This window comes from Drosophila santomea, chromosome 2L (genome assembly GCF_016746245.2).
Source record: "Drosophila santomea strain STO CAGO 1482 chromosome 2L, Prin_Dsan_1.1, whole genome shotgun sequence".
NCBI lineage: Eukaryota > Metazoa > Arthropoda > Insecta > Diptera > Drosophilidae > Drosophila > Drosophila santomea.
In genome coordinates, this window is record NC_053016.2 from 15,800,642 (window position 1) to 15,825,488 (window position 24,847).

General features: G+C 41.3%; 8 protein-coding genes and 1 long non-coding RNA gene across 11 annotated transcripts; 8 read left to right on the forward strand and 1 right to left on the reverse strand.

Moving 5' to 3' along the window:
- Positions 1-1,472: 1,472 nt before the first annotated feature.
- Positions 1,473-6,241, forward strand: LOC120458946 (23 kDa integral membrane protein). Of its 2 annotated transcripts, none has more exons than XM_039646806.1 (6): positions 1,473-1,594; positions 3,137-3,248; positions 4,979-5,170; positions 5,229-5,390; positions 5,454-5,648; positions 5,896-6,241. In XM_039646806.1, the coding sequence occupies exons 2-6, from the start codon at positions 3,189-3,191 to the stop codon at positions 5,965-5,967; spliced, it is 681 nt and encodes a 226-aa protein (XP_039502740.1). In that variant the 5' UTR covers positions 1,473-1,594; positions 3,137-3,188; the 3' UTR covers positions 5,968-6,241. The 2 variants fall into 2 exon arrangements, with proteins under 2 accessions (XP_039502740.1, XP_039502741.1); XM_039646807.1 differs by having other exon boundaries at positions 1,578-1,594; positions 3,164-3,248.
- Positions 1,631-3,073, forward strand: LOC120458944. 2 transcript variants are annotated; one of them, XM_039646804.2, is made up of 2 exons: positions 1,631-1,870; positions 1,934-3,073. In XM_039646804.2, exon 2 carries the CDS (start codon positions 1,941-1,943, stop codon positions 2,658-2,660), a length of 720 nt encoding a protein of 239 aa, XP_039502738.1. In that variant the 5' UTR covers positions 1,631-1,870; positions 1,934-1,940; the 3' UTR covers positions 2,661-3,073. The 2 variants fall into 2 exon arrangements, with proteins under 2 accessions (XP_039502738.1, XP_039502737.1); XM_039646803.2 differs by having other exon boundaries at positions 1,633-1,865.
- An 892-nt stretch (positions 6,242-7,133) lies between the features above and the next one.
- On the forward strand, positions 7,134-8,127 carry LOC120458223 (23 kDa integral membrane protein). The gene is made up of 3 exons (XM_039645803.2): positions 7,134-7,460; positions 7,531-7,695; positions 7,759-8,127. The coding sequence occupies exons 1-3, from the start codon at positions 7,209-7,211 to the stop codon at positions 8,008-8,010; spliced, it is 669 nt and encodes a 222-aa protein (XP_039501737.1). The 5' UTR covers positions 7,134-7,208; the 3' UTR covers positions 8,011-8,127.
- Positions 8,128-8,468: 341 nt separating this feature from the next.
- Positions 8,469-10,491, forward strand: LOC120458222 (23 kDa integral membrane protein). Its single transcript, XM_044006905.1, has 3 exons — positions 8,469-8,607; positions 9,573-9,764; positions 9,832-10,491. Exons 1-3 carry the CDS (start codon positions 8,548-8,550, stop codon positions 10,276-10,278), a joined length of 699 nt encoding a protein of 232 aa, XP_043862840.1. The 5' UTR covers positions 8,469-8,547; the 3' UTR covers positions 10,279-10,491.
- An 816-nt stretch (positions 10,492-11,307) lies between these two features.
- Positions 11,308-13,230, reverse strand: LOC120458787 (23 kDa integral membrane protein). Its single transcript, XM_039646568.2, has 5 exons — positions 13,079-13,230; positions 12,255-12,446; positions 12,027-12,188; positions 11,769-11,966; positions 11,308-11,700 (listed from the first exon to the last, which is right to left on the reverse strand). The coding sequence occupies exons 1-5, from the start codon at positions 13,136-13,138 to the stop codon at positions 11,629-11,631; spliced, it is 684 nt and encodes a 227-aa protein (XP_039502502.1). The 5' UTR covers positions 13,139-13,230; the 3' UTR covers positions 11,308-11,628.
- A 560-nt stretch (positions 13,231-13,790) lies between these two features.
- Positions 13,791-19,624, forward strand: LOC120458169 (23 kDa integral membrane protein). The gene is made up of 5 exons (XM_039645726.2): positions 13,791-13,924; positions 14,549-14,632; positions 18,285-18,647; positions 18,708-18,899; positions 18,964-19,624. The coding sequence occupies exons 2-5, from the start codon at positions 14,573-14,575 to the stop codon at positions 19,033-19,035; spliced, it is 687 nt and encodes a 228-aa protein (XP_039501660.1). The 5' UTR covers positions 13,791-13,924; positions 14,549-14,572; the 3' UTR covers positions 19,036-19,624.
- A 370-nt stretch (positions 19,625-19,994) lies between these two features.
- On the forward strand, positions 19,995-20,677 carry LOC120458695. The gene is made up of 4 exons (XM_039646439.1): positions 19,995-20,106; positions 20,163-20,260; positions 20,320-20,458; positions 20,518-20,677. Exons 1-4 carry the CDS (start codon positions 19,995-19,997, stop codon positions 20,610-20,612), a joined length of 444 nt encoding a protein of 147 aa, XP_039502373.1. The 3' UTR covers positions 20,613-20,677.
- A 449-nt stretch (positions 20,678-21,126) lies between these two features.
- LOC120444147 lies at positions 21,127-21,743 on the forward strand. Its single transcript, XM_039623714.2, has 4 exons — positions 21,127-21,229; positions 21,292-21,392; positions 21,448-21,574; positions 21,628-21,743. Exons 1-4 carry the CDS (start codon positions 21,127-21,129, stop codon positions 21,741-21,743), a joined length of 447 nt encoding a protein of 148 aa, XP_039479648.2.
- A 669-nt stretch (positions 21,744-22,412) lies between these two features.
- On the forward strand, positions 22,413-22,902 carry LOC120458607. The gene is made up of 3 exons (XR_005617209.2): positions 22,413-22,430; positions 22,483-22,609; positions 22,669-22,902. It is a non-coding gene; the product is annotated as an uncharacterized LOC120458607 (long non-coding RNA).
- The last annotated feature ends 1,945 nt before the right edge of the window (positions 22,903-24,847 follow it).

Below are 24,847 nucleotides of genomic sequence, written 5' to 3' on the forward strand. Positions count from 1 at the left end.
TTGTTCACTGTGTTGCCAGTTGATACCCCGCCCACATGGGAAGCATAAGGTTTTTGCGCGGGCTTTTCCTGTCCCATAAGTGATCTCCCCTTGGGAGACAATCTCACTTAAGTCATTAATTTGACGCTAATTCGACGTTTACAGAAAGTATTCGCTCGAGGAAGCTAACCAGAAGTGCAAGCAAATGATTCATAATTCATTCTATTTTGTCAATAATTGGGAAGCCAACACAGTAACAAAATGTTGCTTTATATAGTGTTTTTTCTAGTTTCCGGTAGGGAAAAGGAATGCTTTATTCGTGCTGAATTCAAAATTACTGGAACAGAATTAGATAAGAAGCATTGCCGATTTACATTTACATGTAGGGAATTCATGAAGGAGATCTTTATAGCAGGTATCTATTAGATACATTCAAATTCGCAATTCCATTCCGATAGTGCGATTTCCGAACAGAAATCGATGCGGATTCTAATTTCTCTTCGTGTGGCGGGCGCTGTGAAATACGGAATTTAAATACGGAACAACGTGAGGTTAATTGTGCGGAGCACACTTGTTAATTAGGAATGTCAGCGGGCGCGACAGTTGGCGCTCTCCCCCAAATCCGAATATAATGCTTCCAAGCCACGTTTTCATTGGATTACGTAAGCTGTAAACCAGTTTATGATGTTGTTGCTGGTGTGAGGAGAAGGAGAAGCTACACACAATTACAACGCCCTTCTGTCCGGTAATTAAAAACGGAAGCCCTGCCCGAAGCCATAGTAGGGTGACTACTGAGACCAGACCTGCAGCACATCGGCCCAAACTGGTTGAGTTTAGGCCACTTTCATGGAAAATCCGCCCACGACAAGCTGAAAACCGCAAAAAACACGTTCGCCAGTGGAAATCCCATCGAGAGTTTTGTGGTTTTGAGTCATTTTTCTGTAACTCAAATGCTTACTTAGCTTTTCGCTAAGTTCACTTACGGATTTTCTTTATCTATTCACTAAGCTGAATCAGCAAATATTCTTTATAGTTGTTGTTACTTTTAATCTTTCGAAATACTTTTTTTTAAATTTTTCAACAAGAGTTGTAACTTATGTGTGATTGTTCAAAATACCGAGATACGTGCAAACTCATTTTTCCTGTTTTTGTGGCTGCCTTATGTGACCCACGATCTTATAAAAACTTTTTGAAATGTAAACAAAATAACAATGTTTTTATATCTTCAACGTGAGGTTTTTGCTCCCCATTTCAGGCGAATCTATAATTTAATTTCCCATTGGTGGGCAAAAACAAAGTTCGACCGCACCAAATTCGCATAAATAAACAAAGGGTTTAGTCAGCGCGATTGGTAACAGAGAGTGGAAAACAAGTTACAGCAATTACCGTTGTGGGAAGGGGGTGGGGGCAAAACGAACCAAAACAAAACAAATTATGCCAGTGTATGTGTGTGGCCTTGTGTGTGTGAATGCGACGCAACAGGCGGTTGGAGCTGCTGTATCGCTTTGGCGCAGCTTTTGACCGATCAGTTAGCATCGTGAACTGCTCACGAACGGTTCGAAAAACGGAGCGCGCGTAAATTCATTCAGCAAACGCAAACCGCGGAATACTCAAGGTGTGTGTGTGAGATTTGTTTTTAAACTGCGTGTGCTTGTGTGTGTGAGTGTGAATGAGCAAGAGCGCAGCTGCCAGTGTTGTAAGGTGTCAAGTGCGATCTCGACAGACCCACTAGTTGTTCCGCTCGCACTGCAGTGAGGCAAATGTTAAAGTTTGTTCAGTAGCAAAACAGAATTGCAGCCGAGAAAAGCGGAATCAGCGACAAAATTAGCCATTAGCAGGGTTTTACATATAGATTAGGCCAGCAAAGCAACATAACGCCCCAAGTGGTAAAGTGCGATCCTCCAGTTGCGGCGCGCAGCCCGAAAAAGCCTAACCAGTGACAACCACTTTCCAGTTATCCAATGGAGTCGGCCAAGGATTTTGTGGTGGCCAAGTACCAAGGCTTATGTAACTTCCTCGAGCGGGACACCCGCGGCAGCGAGCTTGCCATCTACGGCACCTCGGCTCTCATGCTGGCCGTGGCCTATGCGAAGAGGAAGCCAGCCTACCTGGTGCGCCAGTTCAAGCAGCCCTCGCACATCCCGGAACGCCTCATCAACGAGCGCGTCATGCACACGGGCAGGATCGCCGGGGTCAAACAGCAGGAGCAGGACACCCTGCTGATGATCCAGCACCGGCCGCTGATCCCAATCTTTACCAGCCGCAAACGCCTGCTGCCCGTCAAGCTGCCGGGCGTGCGCGTCAATGCTAACGGCTACTCCTGGTTGCAGCAGTGCCTCATTGGCCGCGAAGCCACCTTCCTGCCCCTAAAGTCCGCCAAGGGGCAGGACTTTGTAGTCTGCCAGCTGTGCTTGGTCCATCCGCCCCGGGGCAACCGTCTGCTGGACGTCTCGGAGACCCTGCTCAAGCTGCGCTTCGCCAGATTCGTGCAGGATGCCGCTGCTGCGGTTAAAAGGAACGGAAAGTACTACCAGCATCTGAAGAAGGTGGAGCAGACCACCGCGGAGAAGGAAGCCTTTCTGTCCTGGGCCTCCGGCTATCCCTACATCTGGCGCCGCTATAACGAACTGAGGCAGCGCTGGTTGCCCAAGGAGAAGCTGCTGCCGGAGCTAGTGCGCTGATTGCGATATCCACGCTCCTGCCTCAAGCTTAGTTACAGGGCTACGTGGCTACCATTAAGTTAGTTCTATGGCCAGCTACTCTCTATATTTTTATTGTGCCTTTTGTACCAACTATGATATAAGACAGCATTTGTTTACAAACTCCCGAGCACAAGTACACAAGTCAGTCTCAAAGGCATATAGGCATAGTAAAGGGAATAGCCAGCGACTTGCCCAACGACAACGAATCAAATGCCAATCGATGCCCTGGCGGTACGTGATCGTGAGCTAATTTTCACACCCAGTAGAGCGAGGAACGTCAGCATTTTTTAAATATTTAAATAAGCGAAATGTTTTTACCACAGATGACATCATTGCGTGTGCCTGTGTGTGTACGTGTGCGTGTTTTCTAAATAAAATGCCGAAATACCTAACTTTGTACGCTTGTATCTGAGTTTCTTAATTCCATTCCATTTTTTCGTCTACCAAACATTCAGTTGCAGTTCTTCATCCATCTCCAACAGCAATCTCTGGCAAAACTCAGACAAAATGAGCTGCGGAATCTCCATGGTTAAATATATCCTATTTATATTTAATTTGCTCTGTTCGGTGAGTAAAACACATCTAGCTTCTAGATTTCATAATTTTTTAGCGCTTACATCGGTTCTCAGCTTTTTAGGCTCGCAGTGAAATCATAACGAATTAAACCGGTTTTCATAAATTTGCTGTTTTGAGTATTGGCTGAGAAAGTACAATTTAAAAGCGCAGAAGGCAGAGCTTGAGATCATCAGATCATCGGCATTTCCAAACCAGTTATTAAAATTGGGCTACGTTTGTGACGTAGCGGTACCCAAAAAAATTCTGTATAAATTTGTGTATACTGCGTACATATACATATGTTTACTACGGGCTCCCAAAACGAGTTTGTTTTGCTTCGGTGCCACAGAGTTCCCCACAATCGAGCCCCAGAGAAACATGCATCCCATTAGTTGGAGTCAGCGCGAGGTTAACTGGTTTCAAACGGCAACCAAACAATCGTTGAAACGCCAGCCAACGGTGGCATTTCGATATTGTTGTGCAACTTCTAACTCACTGCCCCAAAGTCACTGCACCGCCAGGTGGAACTGTACTTCGTGCAACCTGTTTGGCGCCCAAGGTTTGGGTTTGCAAGTGGGAAATCTTACTGCGTCGGCGGCCCACCACATTATTCGCGTCACGCAAACATGGCAGTCATTCTCTAAGGGCGGAAAAACCTAATATGAGTGCGGATTACGATATATAAAATGCATAAAGCGAAAATGCACTCATTGTAAATGGGGGAAAAGGGAAAGAGGTCATTTGTTTTGATCAAGAGCTATCATCCGTAGTTATAACTAACATGGAAACATATTAATATTTTTTTTCTCTGTAAAAGTCTCCCACTCCGTCTGGCCATGTTCCGAGTTGTGTAATGGCTCAAGGGGGGCCTCACCCAAAAATAGTTGACTTAATTAAATGTGAACTTGCTCCCATTTGAGAGACGAAACAACAAAATTTCATTACACACGCACATCAAGAAATGGAAATGGAGGGGCTTGTTGGCGGCACACTTGAACTCGATTTTCCACAGATGGGTGTGGGGGTGTTGGTTGTCCGAGCGATCTAGAAACGCCAGACGAGTGGGTGTACTGGGTTATAGTATTATAATTAGAGCAGTGTCGGAATGGTGCTCTCTTCTGGATTCCGGAACCGATCCCATCCGATCTGATCCCATGAACTGGTGAGCTCGGCGGCTGAGTCATGCTGCAGTTTGGCAGAAATCCAATAGCTTGGGGATTTGACTACGTCAGCCGATAAAAATCAAAGCCAAGCCAAAGTAAATATAATATGTTGTTGATAGTTATCGCAGATGGTCAGGCGTTTTTATGTATTATCATAATTAACGAAACCAATCGGATTGATAAAAGATAAGCCTTTGATAGGCATGCAAATAGTCAATTTGATATTCTGCACACGACAAGTTCTAGTTATTTTTCTAACTAATGAAACTAAAAAGCTGGTGATACATAGGTGATACGCAACAATCGGTTATTTGGATAAATATTCTCAGGTCGTTGATTATGATTTTCTTTAATTTTTCTGTATGCGGAGATACAGGTAATTTTGTATTGCAATACTCAAAACAAACAATTTGATAATCAAATCATTTATATTTATAAACTTTTACCAGCATAAAATATGATAGGATATAAAGTAGTTTCTCCCAAAATCTGAAGCCTGGAGTAATATAGTTTAATTAGACTGGTTGGCTTAGGATTGACTTACTTGTGTTTGTTTAACTCACCAATTCCATTCCTCAGATATGCGGCATCCTGCTGATCGTCTTCGGAGCTCTGCTGTTCAGCAAAGTCCACAACATCGATGACTTCGCGGAAGCCCTGCGAACCCAGCAGGTGCCCGTGACGATGATCATCCTGGGCACCATCATCCTGTTGATTTCCTGGTTCGGTTGCTGCGGAGCCATTCGGGAGTCGTACTGCATGTCCATGACGGTAGAGTACATACCCTGCACCTTGACATTCATTACTAAACAAGTGGTCTTTATGACAGTACTCGATTCTACTGTTCGTCCTGATGATTGGCCAATTGGCTTTGGTCATCTACATGTGGGTGCAGAAGGACAAGTACCTGGAGATCATGGGTGATGTGGTCGAGAAGGCCTGGGACAATCGCACCCGTCGTTCCGACTACATGGACGCGATTCAGATCAGCGTAAGTTATCCCTACGATAGCGATGCCATCCGACACATCTTTAACTAACTTTCTGCCACACAGATGAAATGCTGCGGACGCAGTGGCTACACAGATTACTCCTTCCAAGGCAGGTTGCCTCCCTCCTGCTGCAGCGACACCAACAACTGCCGCATTGAGACCGTCTACAAGCGGGGATGCAAGGTCACCTTTGTCGACTTCTGGGACAGGAACAGCGACATCATCAAGTATGCCGGTCTGGTCATTGCCGCCGTTGAAGTAAGTCTTCGCCCAGAGTAAATGAATCAGACCCAATTGATCATCGAAACTAGGTGCTTCTTTTTTGGGGATAACTAAAATGCACAAAGTATTGTGATACTTTTCCCTAGCTTAGCAGTTTAGTTTGGTGTTTTACCATAAATAAACTACTAAATGGTGGTTTATGTATTTTACTAGGAGAAAATTCTTTATAGAAACAAGAAATGTGCACTTATATTTTCTTATACACCATTCACTTTTCTTTCAGTTTGTGGGATTCGTTTTCGCCTGTTGCCTGGCGAACAGCATTCGAAACTATAGACGCCGTGCGGAATATTAATCGTTGGACAAAGGCCTTGCACTAATTTTAATTGAAACCGAAAGTACGAATTATGTTGCCCAATTTTACGAATATATACCTGATACAGATGGCCATTGAAATTTGCATAATCTCAAGCGTAAGCAGAAAATCCCACGACGAATGCGAAATGATCCCTTTTGGAAGATCGTTTGTTCAAATTTATACTGATTGTGCTAATATGTTTAACTGTACAAAATAATTTATACTCCTAGAGATTGCAATAAACGGATAAATTTATTTACAAGTCACGGAATGAGTTCAGTTTTTGTATTAACGGTGAAGCGTTCTAATTTAAAAAGTCCCAAAATGGCAATTTTATATGACATGAGTTTGCTTACACGGTAAACACATTTAATCCTTAAAAGACATCTTTTATTTAAATGCAGTAACGTTTTAATCTGCGCTTAATATGTGAGTATAAATAGAGGTTGCCCAAACCAACAAAAACACCTTGCTTACAGATCACTATCAATCATTGCCTCTATTGCCATATTTCAGTAGAACTAACCTATCAGACGACTATATTTAGTTGGCTTTGTAGGTCTTAAAGGAAATCTTATCTTCATAAAGCCATTTTATCTATGAAGGAACATTTCAAGGGGAAATTATACCGCCCTGGAATACCCCAAACCCAAGGGTTGTCGAAATCTAAATCGCGTTGTTGGAGTTACGCTGGGAGTGCAGAGGTTTAATAAGAGGTTTATTACTCGATTGATAATGCATAAATCTATGCGATAAGGTCGGGGACTCACGGGGAAATGGAGTCCCAGCCACGTAAAATGTGACTCAGCGTCCACAGCGATCTTTTGATTGTTGATAAGGGATGGTGTGAATGGTGGAAGTAGCAGAAGTGCTGAATGATTCATCTTGTTAACGATCTAACGCCCCCAAGATGGAATGGCACGAGTGCTAGATAAAATTCGAATACGTATGAATGAATCAGTGCGTGAAGGACGTAATATTTCGGGTTCGGTTCACCACCAGATTCCGGTAACTAGGTGGGTACACAGTGACCCACCAAGTGCAAGTACATAGGCATCGGAGCTTCCAGCGCAAGTACATACAGCACTTTATTGCCGAGATAAGAACGCGTCCGATAAGATGAGGACTCCGAATAAGCTTTAATAGCCGCGTTCTGGCAGACGGCCAATTCAGTTTGACGAAAATCGTTGCTTCGAACGAACGGATTATCCAGCTAACCAAAAACAGAAGCCAGCACCATGAACTGTCTGTCCGCGATGTTCAAGTACTTGCTGTACTTGCTGAACCTGGTGTTCGTGGCCGGTGGCGTCCTGCTCATCGTGGTGGGCTCCATCATGCTCTCCACCATGGGCAACTTTACAGCCTTCGACGGCGGCGTTAGCACCAAGACCATCCCGATCTGCATCATCGTCATCGGATGTGTCACCTTTGTGGTGGCCTTCTTCGGATGCTGCGGCACCATTCGCGAGAACGCCTGCTGCACCACCATTGTAAGATACTCAGATACCCCACTAAACCAAACCGGATACTGGATACTGACTGGTCTGCTCTCCTTTCCAGTACGCCATCTGCATGCTGATACTCTTCGGCCTCCAGCTGGCCCTCTCCATTTGGATCTTCGCGGCCAACGACAAGTTCTTGACGAGCATGGGCAAGGTAGTGGACAAGGCCTGGGATGAGAACAATGCCGCCCAGGGTTACCCCATGGATGCCCTTCAATTGGCCGTAAGTTCACCGAAAATCGATACCTAATTTGTTGCGGATATTAACGTGGCTATTTCCATGCAGTTCACTTGCTGTGGCAACTCGGGATACCAGCAGTATGATACCGTGCCCAGCTCCTGCTGCGGCTACAAGGATCGCAACAAGGTGTGCGAAGCGGCAATCTACACCCAGCGACCTGGCTGCCAGACGGAGTTCGTCGACTTCTGGGCCTCCAATACGGACCTCATCCGGTGGAGCAGTCTGATCATCGCCCTCTTCGAGCTGGGCATCTTCATCATGTCCTGCTGCCTGGCCAGCGCGATGAGGAAGCGCTAGACGCCAAAGACTGACCCAACTCCTAGCTATAGCACAGTTTCTATCATAAATCCAGAATCCAGAACACAAATTCCTCACTCGCCGTAAATAAACCAGAATAGGCTAAGCCCAATGAAATATTATTGCTCATTCGCTGTCTTCCTCCGGCTACCTAGACTATCTAATCAAGACAGGTTGATGTTTTTCCAAAAAGTGTGTGTCCTTATCGGCCCGTAAGCCCATTGCCGCGTTTCCGAGATCAAATGCCCTCAGAAGTGAATCACCTCCATATGGCAGTGGCTATCGATTTCCCCAGCGCGCACCGCCCAGTTGCCATTATCTATTTCGTTTCGGCCATGATTATGATAACAGGCACTCGCGTATCTTTCAGATAGCACCCATTTCTGTTGGGCAACTTAAAAACAGTAGCCCATCTGGACGACCAGTCCAATCGAACGACAGTAAACGACGCGAGTGAGCGATAAAATCAACTCCTTTGGATAAAACTATTGTAATTACTTTATTCCACTAAAAGGAGGAGCTAACTACACTTTCAAAATGGGTTGTCTATCCGGAATAGTCAACTTTATTTTATACATTGTCAATATCGTGTTTTTGGTGAGTTGAATAAACGAATAAAACGAATTAATAATGTAATGTAACGTGCAAGTCCTAAATTGCATTATAAAACATTTTCCAATAAAAAATTGTACCATAAATGTTGTAAATTTATTTAAACCTAGCACGTTTTTATATTTTAATTATACCTCGAAGTGTGTTCTGGAAAATAGGATATTACATTTACGGCTTTCTCGCTGACTTCCTTTATTTAAAAAAAATAAAAATGAATTTACATAACAACTTTGTGCAAACAAGGAAAACTTATTCTGAACAATTTAAAGCAAGCGTTATGAAGATTAAAAATCCATAATTACGCATCGCTTTCTTTCGATTTGCTTTGAGTCACAAGGTCTATTTCTATTATTCATATAAATGTGCTGGCATAGATAATAATATCTATTTGTAATGCAAGTGGACGTACACGAATTTTATCAGTTGATTGACATTATCGTAATTTCGATTTGTAATATAAGTAATGAGCCCAAAATGATATTTAAAAGGTGCACACACTAGCACAAGTTCATATATTAGCAAGGCCAAGTTGGTGTAAATTTATAATTATGGATATAATAAATTAGGACCATTTTATATTAAATGGTGTTTACTTTTCATACTAAATATATACTAGTTACTCGAATAATTTGCAGAGGTAAACGATGCATTTCTTATTTTACAAATTAAGTCAAAACCAGAAAAATGTGATTCCATGCAATTAACTTTTTTTTCTAGCCATATCCGACTGAATGCGAATCTACTTAATTGTTTCTTAGAAAAAGTATAAAACTTGTTTATCCTTAAAAGCTATAAATTAGTCAATTTTGAGCACATTTTCAGCGCGTAGTCTCAGATACTAATGATGTTAAAAATGCAACCATTAAACCTTTGTTGGTTATGTGGGGTAATTAGGGATTTAAATTATGGCTGGTAAACTTACTTACTTATAATCCGCCGACTACTTCCAGATCGTTGGCATCCTCCTAATCGTGCTGGGCTCGATCATGTTATCCGATCTGAGTCACATCAATTCCACGGGGGATGTGACGGACACCAACACCATTCCAATCTGCGTCACCGTCCTGGGAGGCCTCATCTTCGTGGTGTCCTTCTTCGGGTGCTACGGCATCTTCAGGCAGAGTGTCTGCATGACCGGAGCGGTAAGTTTGGGTGAAGAACACATCCGAAAGGAACTCTAACTAATGTAATTGAGTTTGAATATTGCAGTACACCAGCATGGTCTTTGTGCTCTTCATCCTGCAACTGGTGCTCACCTGTTGGGTTTTCGTGAACCGATCTGCCTTCCTCGGGGATATGAGCAATCTGGTTAATTTGCTTTGGAACTCCCAGGACTACAATGCGATAGGCGTGCTGGAGGAAACCTTCGGCTGCTGCGGCGATACCGGCTACACCAACTACAACAACATCGGCCTTTCCGTTCCCGGAACCTGCTGCGGCTACCTGGACCGCCAGGCCACCTGCAGCACCCCTTCGGTCTACCAGTCCAGGCCCGGCTGCAATGCCAAGTTCGAGGAGTTCTGGAACGACAACATGGACATCATCCGCTGGTCCGGCCTGGGCCTCTGCATCTTCGACCTGCTCGTCTTCCTGATCGCCGGCGCTTTGACCAACTGCATGCGCAGCCAGAACGCTGGTCGCCAGGTGTACGCCTAGACTGCGGAGGATCAAGCCTATTATCTATTTCTACTTATGTTATATAATATATTAATAAGTACGCCTAGACGTCGGAGGAACAAGCCTATTTATCTATTTCTACTTATGTTATAAAACTTTCGAGCCGTGCCCATATTAATACATACCGCAACAATGTTTTCCATTTCTCGTTTTAAAATACATATGTTTTTTTACCTAATTGGCTTAACAAAACCTAAAGCTTATTGGTTCTTCCCAGTTTTTTCCTGCAGAAACATAACGCATCTTGGGTTTGTGCTGCCATCCTGGACAGGAAACTAAACTTTGGTGAAGCATGCTGTTGAGCTAATAGGCTTTTTTAATTACCTATTCTCCGAGAAATTAAGGCTCCATGGAGCAAGCTCTCCTTAAAAAACAAGGTGACCACCAGTTTATGGTATTGCTGCTTAATCGCACATAAAGAAAATCCGTATAGTTCAGAGTAAAATAGAAAGAGATCTGGCAATGGAGAAGGAGAAATGTCCTACGGAATGCGCAGTAATTGCGGCATACATTTAGGCTGTTTAAGCCCGTTACTCGTGGAGTAAAAGGGTATACTAGATACGTTGAAAAGTATGTAACAGGCAGTAGAAAGCGTTTCCGACCATTTAAAGTATATTTATTCTTGATCAGGATCAATAGCCGAGTCGATCTGGCCATGTCCGTCTGTCCGTCCGTCTGTCCGTCCGTTTGTCCGTCTGTCCGTCCGTATGAACGTCGAGATCTCAGGAACTATAAAAGCTAGAAAGTAGGATTAAGCGTGTAGACTCCAGAGACATAGACGCAGCGCAAGTTTGTTAACCCATGTTGTCACGCCCACTCTAACGGGGTGCGGGGTGCGGTTAAAATAAAACCAAAACAAGTTGTGAATTACATATTTGTAAACGTAATGGATATACGTACGTATGGATGAAAGGCCAACAAAGCTTGGATTTATTCGGAAATTAAGTTTGAGATGTGACTCGAAGTGGAAATTAACCCCACATTACAAAACAGGGATAAGGATATGGATACGGGCCAGTATATATTTATTAAGTTAACACCTAGCATTACCATACCCAACCTGCTTTAGGTTCTTAAGTTAAGAAGGGCGTTGTTATATATAAATGTAACCGCTAGGTGCAGCTCATATGATATCTCGTAAGCAGTCGCTTTTATTTTTCCATAACCCGATCTTCCTTGGACTATCATTGGGTAAGTAAGGGTATTCTTACAGTCGAGGTATTCCATTTATTTTTCTCTTTGGGAAAATACTCTACAAAGCCCTTCGCTAGGACCATAGGTCGGGAGATAATGCTAATACTACTGAACAGTACTACTGAAGCTTTATCGTTAGTAGTTCTGGCGTCTCTGGGAGTTGCGGGTCTGGTTGGCCAAGCAACAGGCGAAAATGAAGGCCACAAGCTGAAAGTAGAAGAAGGAGTACCAATCAGTACCAATCGAATTCCAAATACATCAGACTCAATATTCACCTCAACAGCGGTCACACCCAGGCCGGCGTACTTGATGATGCTCACGTTGGTGTCCCAGAACGAGTCGACGGCTTTCAGACAACTGGATCGCGTCGCCACTTGGGTTAGAGCGCAGGTTCCATTGGAGGGCGAGTCGCAGCAGGAGGCGGGATACGTAACGCCGTAATCCATGAAGCCGTTCAAGCCGCAACACTTGAACTGGAATCGGATATATTCTCGATTATGCAATCTATTTGAATCATGAACTTTTGAACTCACCGATCGCTGCAGTGTGTCCATGAGGAGGGCATCGGTTTTGCGTTGATCCCAGATGGTCTGGACGATCTTCTCCAAGGACTGCTGTATCTGCACATGGTCCACCCACACGTAGATGATGAGGGCCAGCTGACTGACCAGCAGTACCAGCATGACCACAGAGTACTGTAGGAAGGAGGCAAGATAGATTCAATTGTTCCACACAGCAGGGCATGCATCATGGAAACCTACCGAGGTCAGAGCACAGGAATTCTCGCGAATGGCGCCACAGCATCCCATGAAGGCCACCAGGAAGACGATGCAGCCAAGGACCAGGATGACGATAGCCACGCTGTTGGCCGTGAAGGTCTCACCGACACCCGAGAAGTCCTTTATGGTGGACACCATGATGGAGCCGAAGGTGATGAGCAAAATGCCGCATATCTACGATGGAAAACCCATGTCAATGTTAGTCAATGGTTTCCGCAACAGTCATAGTGCTTGGTTGGTGGTGAATCAGTCCTATTGGATAATAGTCACCCCGCCCATGAATTGTGTTCGACCGCACAACTTACTCCATAGTAGTTACTAGCCGCTTTCTGCAGCGGATTGATAAACATAAAACCATTTCATGAGAAACCTAAGCCAACTTATCATTTCAAATAACTAAGACTGAGAATTTACAGTGTAAGTGATTTGCACTTGACTCGTCGCATCTCTGGGGAGTCTGTAAACAATTTCATCACGAAAATAATACGAAAAGTGTCTACGAACGTATAGTATTACTCATGCCCTTATCTTTCCGAGTACAATGTGTTTTCCGACAACTGTTTCGGCTCATTAGCCGTAATTACGACCGCCATTGGCATGCAATGATTTATTTAAAGAATGCCAGGTTTTTGTTTCTAGCCTCATCCACCCATTTTCCCAGTATTCGATAAGATAACTTTTGAAAGGCTTTCGAGAGGAGTATCCAGGCCGCTTTCGAGAGTTTATTTGTCACAGTTCGCCAGATAAGATACCGGCCACTTGTTGACTAATGGATGTATTTGTATCTCTTAAAAAACTGGTCTTACCACGAACAGTATGTTGAATATGAAGAGCACATATTTTACAAAGACGCCACCGCAATCCATTGCTGAAATATGCTTTATTTCACTTGGTTGCGAGAAAAAGGTAAGTTATTCGATGCGATGTCTTTCGTGGTCCGTTTGCTACTGAAAAAATGCGATATAGAAATATATTATTTATGAGCGTATTTACTAACGGAAAAAGCTTCCCGATAAGGAAAGCGTTAACTGCGATGAAACTGTTAACTGTTGACGCCCGAAAAGTATGTGGCATTGACTGAAATGATATAATATGGATTAAATCGGTTATATTTTGGTGTCAAGTCTTATGCTTAAGTTTCATGTTGACTAAGGTCCTGGGTACGAAGTCAATGAACAAGTTTTAATGCCGTGTACAGGCGTAGCAATATTTGAAAAAGCTCTTTATATGTTGCTACTACTACTGCTTTTAAAATATAGTTATTTTTATATTAACTAACTGATAACTTAACAGATAGTAATCAATCATTTTATTTGAGAACCGTTTTTAATAAATCTTCGGTTTATTTAAAAGGGGATTTCATCGAATGGTTACTCACAACTGTATCGCAATGAACATCTGTAAGATGACATTAATGTGGCTTAGTTGGAACAGGGTATTAGTTCACCGGAATTAAAAAGGCTACCGAAGTTTCGCTCCTATCAAAGTTCCCGCGCGTGCTGGCTTTTGCTGGCTTATTTAGGGTTTGTTTTGGTGAATCGGAGGTTATAAGGCCGCTCGCGCCACGGTCACACTGATTACTAAAAAGTTGTTCAACTTGAACGGACGCGCATTTCGTGGGAATATAGTTCGGCGATAATTTAAAGGCGAAGGTAATAATGCGCTGTAAACTAGACCAATTAAACATAGTGAGATTCTCGGAATTACCCAGCTAATTGAACACGGAAATGAAAGTGTTTGCTTCGCGCTCCCACCGTGCAGGAGCACAAAAACCGAATTAGAAGATGCTGCGGGCCGCAAAGTGGTTAGGAAGAAGAAGAAAGAGAAGATGGGGAAGGAGGAGGAGGAGGCAGGAAAATAAAAGACGGCGTAGTACGTGATGAAAAGTACGGGCAGTGGGGAAAAGCGTATGCTGCGCTTCCTCTTCTCCTTGACAAAGTGCAGTGAACTTTTCCCTTTTCCCACTTGAATCTTCGAGTCCCATTGACGCGGCCTTGTCTGTTGTTCGTATTGTTGTTGCTGTAGTGGGAACGCTGCATTCTGTGTGCTGCGTTTGTTGTTGCCCTTGTTGTTGCCCGGGCAACGCATTCCAAGGCGCCAAGGAATACGGGGTGATAATGGGATGCTTCGTAAAAGTCTTATCGCCACTGGCCACAAAGCAGCCGTCTCTCTATTAGTCTTGTTTTCCGACAATCCCATGTGTGTTATATTTATTTCTCTTGAAAATGTACCATTATTTAGCCGGCCAATTGCGCTCTTTTCGTTTTCCTTTGCAGACGGTACAGTGAAACAGCATCAACATGGACTGCGGCACATCTATGGTCAAATACATCCTCTTCATATTCAACACCATTGTGTCGGTGAGTACATAAGTATATGTGACTTGATTATGTCTACGTTTCTGGTTTATAACCACCGAAATCGAAACCGATACAAAACCGGTACAAAAGAGTTGCGTGAAAGCCAAAATGGGACACTTTGTTACGAAAGTGCTGTCGAAATAAGAGTCGATAAATTCATTCGCATACAGAGTGTGCAGTGTGCATACTCGGCAGTATTATCCGCCGATAAATGCATGTATGTATATACATATATATATGTACATTTGTATGAAACTTTAGTAATATGCCCCTGGGAACAGAGGCGTTGCATTGAGACGTCGAGAACTCGTGTTTTTCTGTTGTTTGCCCGCTGATTCAGCTTCAGACTCAGACTCGTTATTGAACTCCGGTGATGTCATCGCCGAAGTCTTTCTGTTCAGCTTCCATTTCAGCAATTCGCTGAATTGTTTGCTCTCGGGGCGAAACTCCCTGGTTCTAAGGAGCCTGCCCTTACGTTGATTGTCTTAGTTAGTGGCCAAAATATCACAAATTGCTGTGGTTTGGCTAGATAAGTGTATTGCTGTATTATTTATACACACACTTTTAGTTTGGATACGATTACATGTTGATGTGTTAATCTGCCAAATCCCTATGCTGTGATTTGTGTATTATTTAACTATTACAAACACGATGGCAGATTCTCCGTCAGCGCGTTCTTGACGTAGAGTTTTTGGCCGTGATAGCCTTGCCAGGCCAAAAACCCTGTAAACTGCGGTTAAAATATTAATTAAGCAAATAATGTTATACTCATCGTAAATTTTTAAATACTTTGCATTCGGTAAGGCGCCTGCAAACACCCGGGGCAATGTGAGTCACAAACATAATAACAAACCGAAAAGCGAAACGAATTATAAATATAAAAAAACACAACTGCGGTCAAAATGTTATCGACAATGCTGGAAAATCCCAGAATATAAAAATGAAAAATTATATTTATATACGAAGTATTATAATTTACATTAAAAATCCATTACATTTTTTGTTTAAACAATATTTCGAAGTAGGCCTATTAATTTCGTGTAGCGTCGTGTGTTTTGATCTGCCCGCACCTGTGGCCCAAACATACCTGCACATAAGTAGGTAAATGAGCAGAAAGAACAAAAGCGGCGACGAAAATAAAAACTTGTTGCTCTAGAGAAGAGCGATAAAACAAAGGCAACACCAATTTAACTGGTTGCCAGAGCCGAAGTTTGTTTTATACACAGTCTACACTTACAGCAAGCCGTGTTGATATTTATCTGGCCCGATCGAGTATATAGCCGAGTACATAGCACACTTGACAGACAAGCCAAATAAATTAACAAGCCGCTTTTAGAGCTTGCCGAGCACCACTACACCTAAAAGTAAAAAAGTAGTCGCCACGCTTGAAAAACAGCGTTAAGCAAAATGGCAGCACAAAAGTTCGCCGTTTGTCAGAAAAAGTGGAGAAAAAACACTGGAATACTATATGAACGATAAAAACATTGTGTTCCTCTCTCCCTATGAAAATCATTTTATTTTTATTGCAAGCTACATGATGTATTAGGTGTTTGGCATATGTTATTATATAGTTACTCTCCAGTCTGTGTGAGCAGTTAGCAATAAGTTCGCTAGAACATATGACAAACCTGCATTGCCATAATAAGAGCAACAAGTCAGTCACAACTGCTGGCTGCGAAAAGGGCGTGCAGTGCCGCCCATGAATGTAAGGCCGACCGGTATTGAATGACCTGCATTCAGCATTCGTCGATAGCCGTTTCCTGTGCCACAAGGCGCAGAGCAAACAACTTCTGGAGTAAATATTTACGTATCCGTTAAGCCAAAGCGAAATGGCGTTGAAATATCGCATTGAATGTATTTCCAATGACGTGTCAATTGTCGAGCTTAAGTTCGTGTTGCAGTGGTTTTGCGAAAGTGATTCAGATTCTAGGGCAATTGGTTCTTATATAACTATAATATATACAAAGCTAAACTAAAGCTGGCTAGATGATCTGCTATTAGCTATTATTTTGCTAAGATAGTTATTTCTTTGAATTAGGTCTTAGCTGCACACGGTTTTATATTAAGATTTATTTGAAGTAATATACAAAATATACAAATTTTGAGACATACAGTAATACAATAAGACATATATTTTTATGAGTGTTCGATGCAGCGTGGCATATATCTATTGCATGACTACGCCAATTAAAATGTACACTTTAATCTGGCAATTGAGCATTCCCATCACGCATATGTCCTGTTGCTCATCGGGTAGCTAAAGATTGTTGTTCCCCCAACTAAACGCACTCAAGTTTACGTGTTTGATTCGCAGATGCAGGCAGTTCGCCAATCGACCCATTCACATCGTTGGGTGTGGTTCCCCAAACCAAAAAATTTATATCTATTATTTTATTGCGGTACGCAAAACTCCCAGCTATTTTCATTTCCGTTCAGGGTTGTTTTTCTGTTTAATTTTGTGTTTTTTGTTTTTTTTTTTTTGTCAGCAATATGACCTCAGACCCTTGCTTCGGGCTTTCTGGTATTTGCAAAAGCCATTTGCATTGTATTATCATTCCAGTGTGACGTCATTGAAGCTATCGCCGACAGTTTTTGGCAAAAATGTGGTCAACAGCACTGTCTCGGCCATAATAATGTGGATTGTGTAATGTCCTCGTTAGCCGAAATCGGGCTGAAATAACTAAAAGCTTGAGGAAAAGTGGGCGGCTGCAAACAGGTTTCCAAACTGTTGTTTTCATGCCGCATGTTGTTTATTAGTGCTGGAAAAGTGGAACAATTAGCAGAGTGCAGGGGATATGCTTTCTTTTGTTCTAATTTGAAATTCCTTAGCGTTGTTTTTGCCACGAATTCAAATCAAATCCAGCCTCCACCGCCCGTCCACGTTTCAATTGCCGCCATAGTTTTCAATCTTCGGAGATATAGCAAGGCAGCCCACACGCCCCGTTGATATAAATACAAATACAGTGGCCGCGAGCATCATTGTGCACATAATGAAATCAAGCAGATTCAATTTATGACCGCGTAATTGGGGTTGCAAGTTGGGCATTCCGTTCCCGCCGAAAGATCAAAGTTGATGTGCACTTGCTGACCAGCTGAACTGAACCCCGCCGTAAAATCAAAAACTACAGTGTACGTCGAGATTTCTGTGGCAGTGTCATGTGCGAATGTCACGGGATGCGCACCACGGCTTTCAGTTCTCATCTTGGGATGCCTTATCTTATCCAAGCGGATCGGACGGTGTTTGCATTTTTTGGCCAGCAAATATTCTTGGACCGATATTATAGTGGTGGTATACAACTTTTTTTTAATGGGGAATTACGTAACGCTTACTTACTTACTTATTGTAATTATCATGAACCAAGCGTCGCTTATGGCGTGCCCGAGCCTGACCAGGAATCCCTGAGGTCAGCTACTGTGCTCTGTGGTAATTAAGTCTTTTTAGCGTGGTAATTGCGAAAGTTCTTCCACTCCGCCTTTTTCAATTAAAATAAACGAGAGCGGGCTGATTAATTTGAACTATATTTAGAGTTGTTTGTTGGACGTGCTAATGCACTGCGTTTCTTATATATCAGATACGTCTTGTCTTGGACTAATCATTGAGTTAATTTTAATACTGAATTATAACCCTTGGTTTTTATTTTCTCATCCGCAGATTATCGGCATTTTGGGCATTGTTTATGGCGTGCTTATTCTGAAGAGCGTCGGTACAATCGAAGTTAATGGAGTACAGGGTTTCCCGCCACAGGCTCTCATGCCGATCATTCTAATCAGCTTGTGCTCGATTGTGGTCTTCATCTCATTCCTGGGATGCTGCGGTGCCATTCGCGAATCCGTCTGCATGACCATGAGCTATGCCGTCTTCTTGCTGATCTTGCTGATCCTGCAGCTGACGCTCGTTGTTCTGATGTTTACCCAAAAGGATAAGATTCAGAATGCAATGGGAAACGTTATTGAGCAGGCATGGGAGTCTGACAGTGCTCAAGAGGGAGATATCTTTGATGCCATTCAGCAATCGGTATATGCTCCAAAAACTAAGTATTTTCCATATTTCTGACTTCACTACGCTATCTTTTAGATGCACTGCTGCGGATCAAACTCTGCCCTGGACTATATTAACAAGGGAAAACTCCTGCCCTCAAGTTGTTGCAGCGGCTCGTGCCTGAACCCGGCTAACTACTACCCAGGATGCCGCGGAAAGTTCATCGACTTAATGAGCGCTAGGGGTGAGAACGTCAATTATGTGGGCATTGGCCTTATTGTAGGAGAGGTGAGCATTATACTTTAAATATAAGCTTGTTAAGCCGATTTGATAACCAAATATCCATTTTTAGCTGATTGGCTTCATCTTTGCCTGTTGCCTGGCCAACAATGTGCGTAACTACAAGCGCCGGAACGCCTACTAAGCTATAGATGCATCCATCAACCACATCTAGAGGCACACCCACATCCAGTAGTACACACTCCTCACATTCTCATTAATTTTTACAGTCGTTGAACGCACTTACAAAAAGGGATACATTTAATTTCAATTAACCTTGAAATAATATCCATTTAATTGGATATTTGTCATAAAAAAACGAGAAAAAGCTTAGTTAGGGCGATATGAAACGCTTACATTTTTTATATCCTATGTATTGGTATGATTCGATTCGAGAAAGTAATTTCCAAAGCCTTTGTACAAACGTTTTTCTTGTTAAACCGAATCGCCACAAATTAACAAAATAAACACGTTAATAATGATATATTTGTTTAAAACTAAGGATACAATCTATAAACTGTTGAGAGTCCCAATGCGAAAAGAAAGAAATATATATTTATAATAAACATGTATGTACTCATATATGTGTTTGTAAGTACATTGTTCATTCTATTCATATTTGTAATGAGAATCTCCGGGTAAGATCTAAAACTTGAGAGAGTCTTCAATAATCGAGAGCTCGAATTGCATAAGAAATTTATGAATAAAGCATTTACTATGTATTTATATACCAATACCGTTGTCTTTATATAATGGTTAAGGGGCTGAATACAAAAACTGAACTAGTAGTAATTTGGTCGGCTTCAGACGGTTTGTTGTGTCCTCGAGTTGTCATGGCAGTAACACGTTAGCTTACTGAGCAATATATGTGAACTGAAAGTACTAGCAACCTTTTAAGGTCCCACGACCACTACAATTTGTGTGTAAAGTAATCTAGCTGCCTGCGCATCTATATAGTAGACCTGCATATTTGCTATTAATGCCTTTAATGCTATTCGATGATTCGACCTATTATTATATTTTTTTAAGTAGTAGAGTATTTAGTTTACTGAGTGCTAGCAATGAAAGCCAACCTATGTTGTCAGTTCACTTAGAAATTCAGTCATGTGCTGTTTACTCGAGCATCTTTTTAAAATTGTGGTCTATATCTTTACAGTTTTTATGAACTTTCTTTTAATAGCTTATTTAGTAATCCATATCTACAAAATTTATTCAAATGGAACGCAAGGTGATACCATTATAATTCTAACACTAATCAGTTACAATTTGAACTCTTTGGCTCAGTTTTCACTCCGGGAATAGATCATTATTATTCCCTCTGGACATTGCAAAGCTGGTGCGGAACCCTAATGGTCGTAATCAAGATTAAGGTTTGCGCAGGCTCCTTCTCTTTTTTAAAACTCTTAAACTTCCAAACTTTTGCATATAGGATCTATGTTATCTGCATTGGTGGCTTCTGATGACTTCGTCTTTTATATTAGCTGGCTTGGTTCTGCACTTGATTCTATTTGATTTCCAAGGAGAACAATTGGGTGCCACTGAAAAAGTTCTTAACTTCTTTGGCCTCGGTAGGTACATAAATATAATTTTTGTAAAATTTCTCGTTTAATCAATTTATTAATTTCAGGGCTTATGCTGGCTTCCTTACTAACAGTCGCAAGCTATTCAAGAACCCTAAGGCCACCAGAAGATTCAGTCTTTTTATCTAGGGCGACGATTTAATTATTTTGAGAATTTTGAAAGGCAAGAAAAATAACGAAATCAAAGTAAAACTGTTTTTGGGCGGTAAACTGGGCGAAGCCAAAATGCTTTGCAATAGAATGAACTTGGTGAACAAAATATTAAAAAAAGAGTTTTCAAAAGTGTGGGCATAACAGTTTTGGCCGGTGTTTGTGGGCGTGGTAATATTTTGAAATGAACTTTAAGGTAGGTTGGCGTCTCTAGAATCTGCGTATTTTCGATATTTTGGATCTGTATATATGGACAGACTTATATGGACATGGTCAGATCAACTCGTCTAGTGACCCTGATCAATAATATATTAATACCTTATCGGGTATAAAACTCTTCCTTCTACACTTTAATGAATGGGTATAATTTCCCGAACCTGTCTAATAAACCTAATAGACAATTAATACAAAAAAGTCCCACAGGATGAGTGTTTCTTTTCTAGACTAGTTCTCAATTGTTTTCGAAAAAACTATTAGTCTTTATTGTCCTTCCGACTACGAGTATCATGTCGAAAATACTAAGTTTCTTAGCACTCAGCATATATTTCCCACTCACATTTTATTTACCTTCCAAATTATTGCCCTGCCTGGAGCACAGTATTACGCATTGTAAGTTATTCAACTTGGCTGTAACTAAAAACTAAAATAATCGATTTTGTCATGAATAACAGATTCTTGGGATAAGTGTGAGCAAATTGTGTTTGAAAATATTTTAATTTTGTCGGGTTTGGTCGGCGTCAGTGGATTGTTGTGGGTATCAGCCAATTTCGCAGTAAGGCAGCAAAGGAATTTTGTATAAAATCAAAAATTTAATTTAATTTTTTCAGGAATACCACTTTCTGTTCAACTGGATTATTGTCACTTTCGAAATAATAGTGCTTGAGATTTGTTATATGGCTTATGCTATTATTCTATCAAAAACTCAATTATGGATATGGCGCCTTGTGTTCTTCGGTAAGTTAAAGGTAGGCGTGTATAAACATTATTACTTTGTCTTTCATCCTAAGGTTTTCTGGTCGTCAGCTTTATTTTGGTTTCGTTACACGTTCTGGTGGCGAAAAAGATTGTTAAAACCCACTTAATCGAAAAAATATTTAGAGTGGTTCCTGGTAACACTGAGTAAATATATACTATATACTATAATACCCATGGACCGAATTATATAATTATAAAATATATATAACTAATTTCAGTATTCAAATTTATTGAGAATTGTGTTTCTATTCCGTTTGGTGGTAAGACATCATAGATTTACACGGATGTCTTTGGCTTCGTATTTCCGAAATAGAAATGCATTATTTTGATATTGCACAGCTGATGCAGAAATCTCAAAAGTTTTAAAAGAACTATTTCCATCTTTCATGCACTTCGATTAGCTGAGCAACTGGTATTTGATAGACGAGAATTTTTAATAATTACTGCAAGCTAGCGTTCTTTTTTTGTTTTGAGTGTAATGAAATTAACTATTTAAGCGTAATTATGATTGCTTTTCGGCTAATATAATGTTTATGTTTTTACTCAAACCGAGGAAACCGTTTTCTCATTAGTTGCAGCATTGAAAGTGAACCAAAACATCCGATTGAAACATTCTCAAATGTGCAAACCACTGTGTCTTGCCTTAGCAACACTTTTACTTTTGCTGAGCGGCGTATTATCGCTTTATTTATCATTTTCTTATGTATATCTACGTTTAATTGATCCATGGCTTTATCACAAAGTGGTTACAAATGGAGACTGCTTGATGGCCTTGGAATTTGTGTCACTTTTTCTGGCGGGATCTGGACTGTTTATGAATTACTTGAAATTCAAAGTTGGTGGGGTAAAAATAAATAAATATTTTTTTTAACATTCCATTTTTACAGGTTAAAATTCTTCTCTACTTCTGGATTATAAGTTTCTGTATATTGGAGGCCGAAGTAATCTTCTTCATTTTTTTGGAAACCGCTAAAAAATTTGATGCCTTTGCAATTTTTCACTTTATATACATCTGTGGGTATAGGTGATTAATTATTATTTTAAATATAATCATTTCTCTTCCATTTTCTTAGGTTTTGCAATATATGTTTTTCTTATAGTTTATGGGAATTGTAAAGGCCTGAAATATTGTCCTACCAAAAAAATTCAGCAGGAGATTGGAGCTGAAAATAGTGAGAATTAATTCAATAATTTCCCGCTGTCATGTTTGGGCCTGAATGTACATTTTAAATAAACTGCTTAATTATAAATGTAACAAGAGAGAACGCTATCGTCGAGTTCCTCGACCATCTGATACCCGTTACTCAGGTAGTAGAGAAATTTCAAGTCGAGAGAAATTTACAAGACTAACAAAAATGTTAAAAATATCAAAACATTTTTCAAAAGTGTGGGACTGGCAGTATTGGGCGGTTTGTTGGCGTTAGGGTGCGCGTGGCAAAAAGTTCTTGGCAAATCGATAGAAATTTACAATACCAATACAAAAATGAAGAAATATCAAAAATATTTATGGGCGTTAGAGTGGGCGTGGCCACATAGGTCAACAAACTTGCGCTGCATCTATGTCTATGGAGTCTGCTAGGTGATTCTTAACTTTATAGCTTATATACGAGGGTCGTTTGATAAGTCCGTGACTTTTTGAATAAATATATTTTTTTCGTCAAAGAAGCGTTTTATTTCTCACATAATCTCCTTTTAGCTCTATACATTTAGTCCAGCGTTTTTCCAATTTTTTTATTCCTTCCAAATATAGGTTTTCTCAAGGCCTCAAATAGTCGTTTGTTTCTGTGATGACCTCTTCATTTGACCCGAATCTCTTACCGCCGAGCCATTTCTTCATGTTTGGAAACAAAAAATAGTCACAGGGGCTAAATCTGGAGAATATGCTGGATGGGGTAGCAGTTCGTAGCCCAATTTATGAAATTTTGCCATGCTGACTACACACGTGTGCACCCGTGCATTGTCCTGATGGAACAGCACTTTTTTTTTCGCCAAATGCGGTCGTTTCTGCTTCAAATCAATATCGAATCTGTCCAAAAGCTCTGAATAATATTCGCCGGTGATCGTTTTACCCTTTTCAAGGTAATCGATGTGAATGATACCTTGTGCATCCCAAAAAACTGTGGCCATGACCTTGTTGGCCGACAGACCCACCTTGGCCTTCTTTGGTGCACGTTCACCCGGAGAAACCCACTGTCATGATTGTTCTTTGGTCTCTGGTGTGGTGTGGTGGATCCATGTTTCGTCTACGGTAACGAAACGGCGCAAAAATTCGTTTGGATTGCGGTTGAACATCGCCAAACACTCCTTTGAAATGGTCACACGGTTGCGCTTATGGTCGTGTGTGAGCAATCGCGGCACCCATCGCGCGGAAAGCTTTTTCATGTCCAAATATTCATGTAAAATGTGATGTACCCGTTCAGTTGAGATGCCTACAGCCTCAGCTACCTCACGCACTTTCATTCTCCGATCATCCAATATCATTCCATGGATTTTGTCGACGATTTCTGGCATGACGACCTCTTTTGGGCGACCTGAACGTTCGGCATCACTTGTACTGGTACGACCACAACGGAACTCAGTAAACCATTTCTTAACCATTGAAATTGATGGTGCAGAGTCCCCATAATATTTATCAAGTCTTTCCTTGGTTTCGGTGATGGATTTTTTACGCAAAAAATAATGCTTAATTAGCACACGAAATTCACTTTTTTCCATTTTCGTTAAAATTCACGAGATCGTCTGCTTTCAATGCCTATAAAACGCAAACCAAAAAACGCAGCTTTCTCAAAATTTTACAGTCAGCTGTTAATCGATAACTGCTGACAGGAGCAGTGTTGTATTTAGAGCAGGTGCGCGGCAAATACAAAGTCACGGATTATCAAGACCTGAGATCTCGACGTTCATACGGACGGACATGGCCAGATCGACTCGGCTATGGATCCTGATCAAGAATATTTATACTTTATATGGTAAGAAACGCTTTCTTCTGCCTGTTATATACTTTCATATATATCGCTTTCTTAGTATAGAAGAACCGTATATTGAAAATTGCAAATTTTCAGATCAAACTCAAATAATGGGACCAGGTCCCTAGGCTATTAAGCTATTCGACAAAAAAATTTGTTTCTGAAATATGATTTAGTCGGTTCAAACAGCTACCATTTTCAGGATTTTTACTGTGATAATTTGATAGCCCTATCTCATTTAGTATTACCATACCTTTCGAATATTATTTTTTCGTGCCTTTTGTGT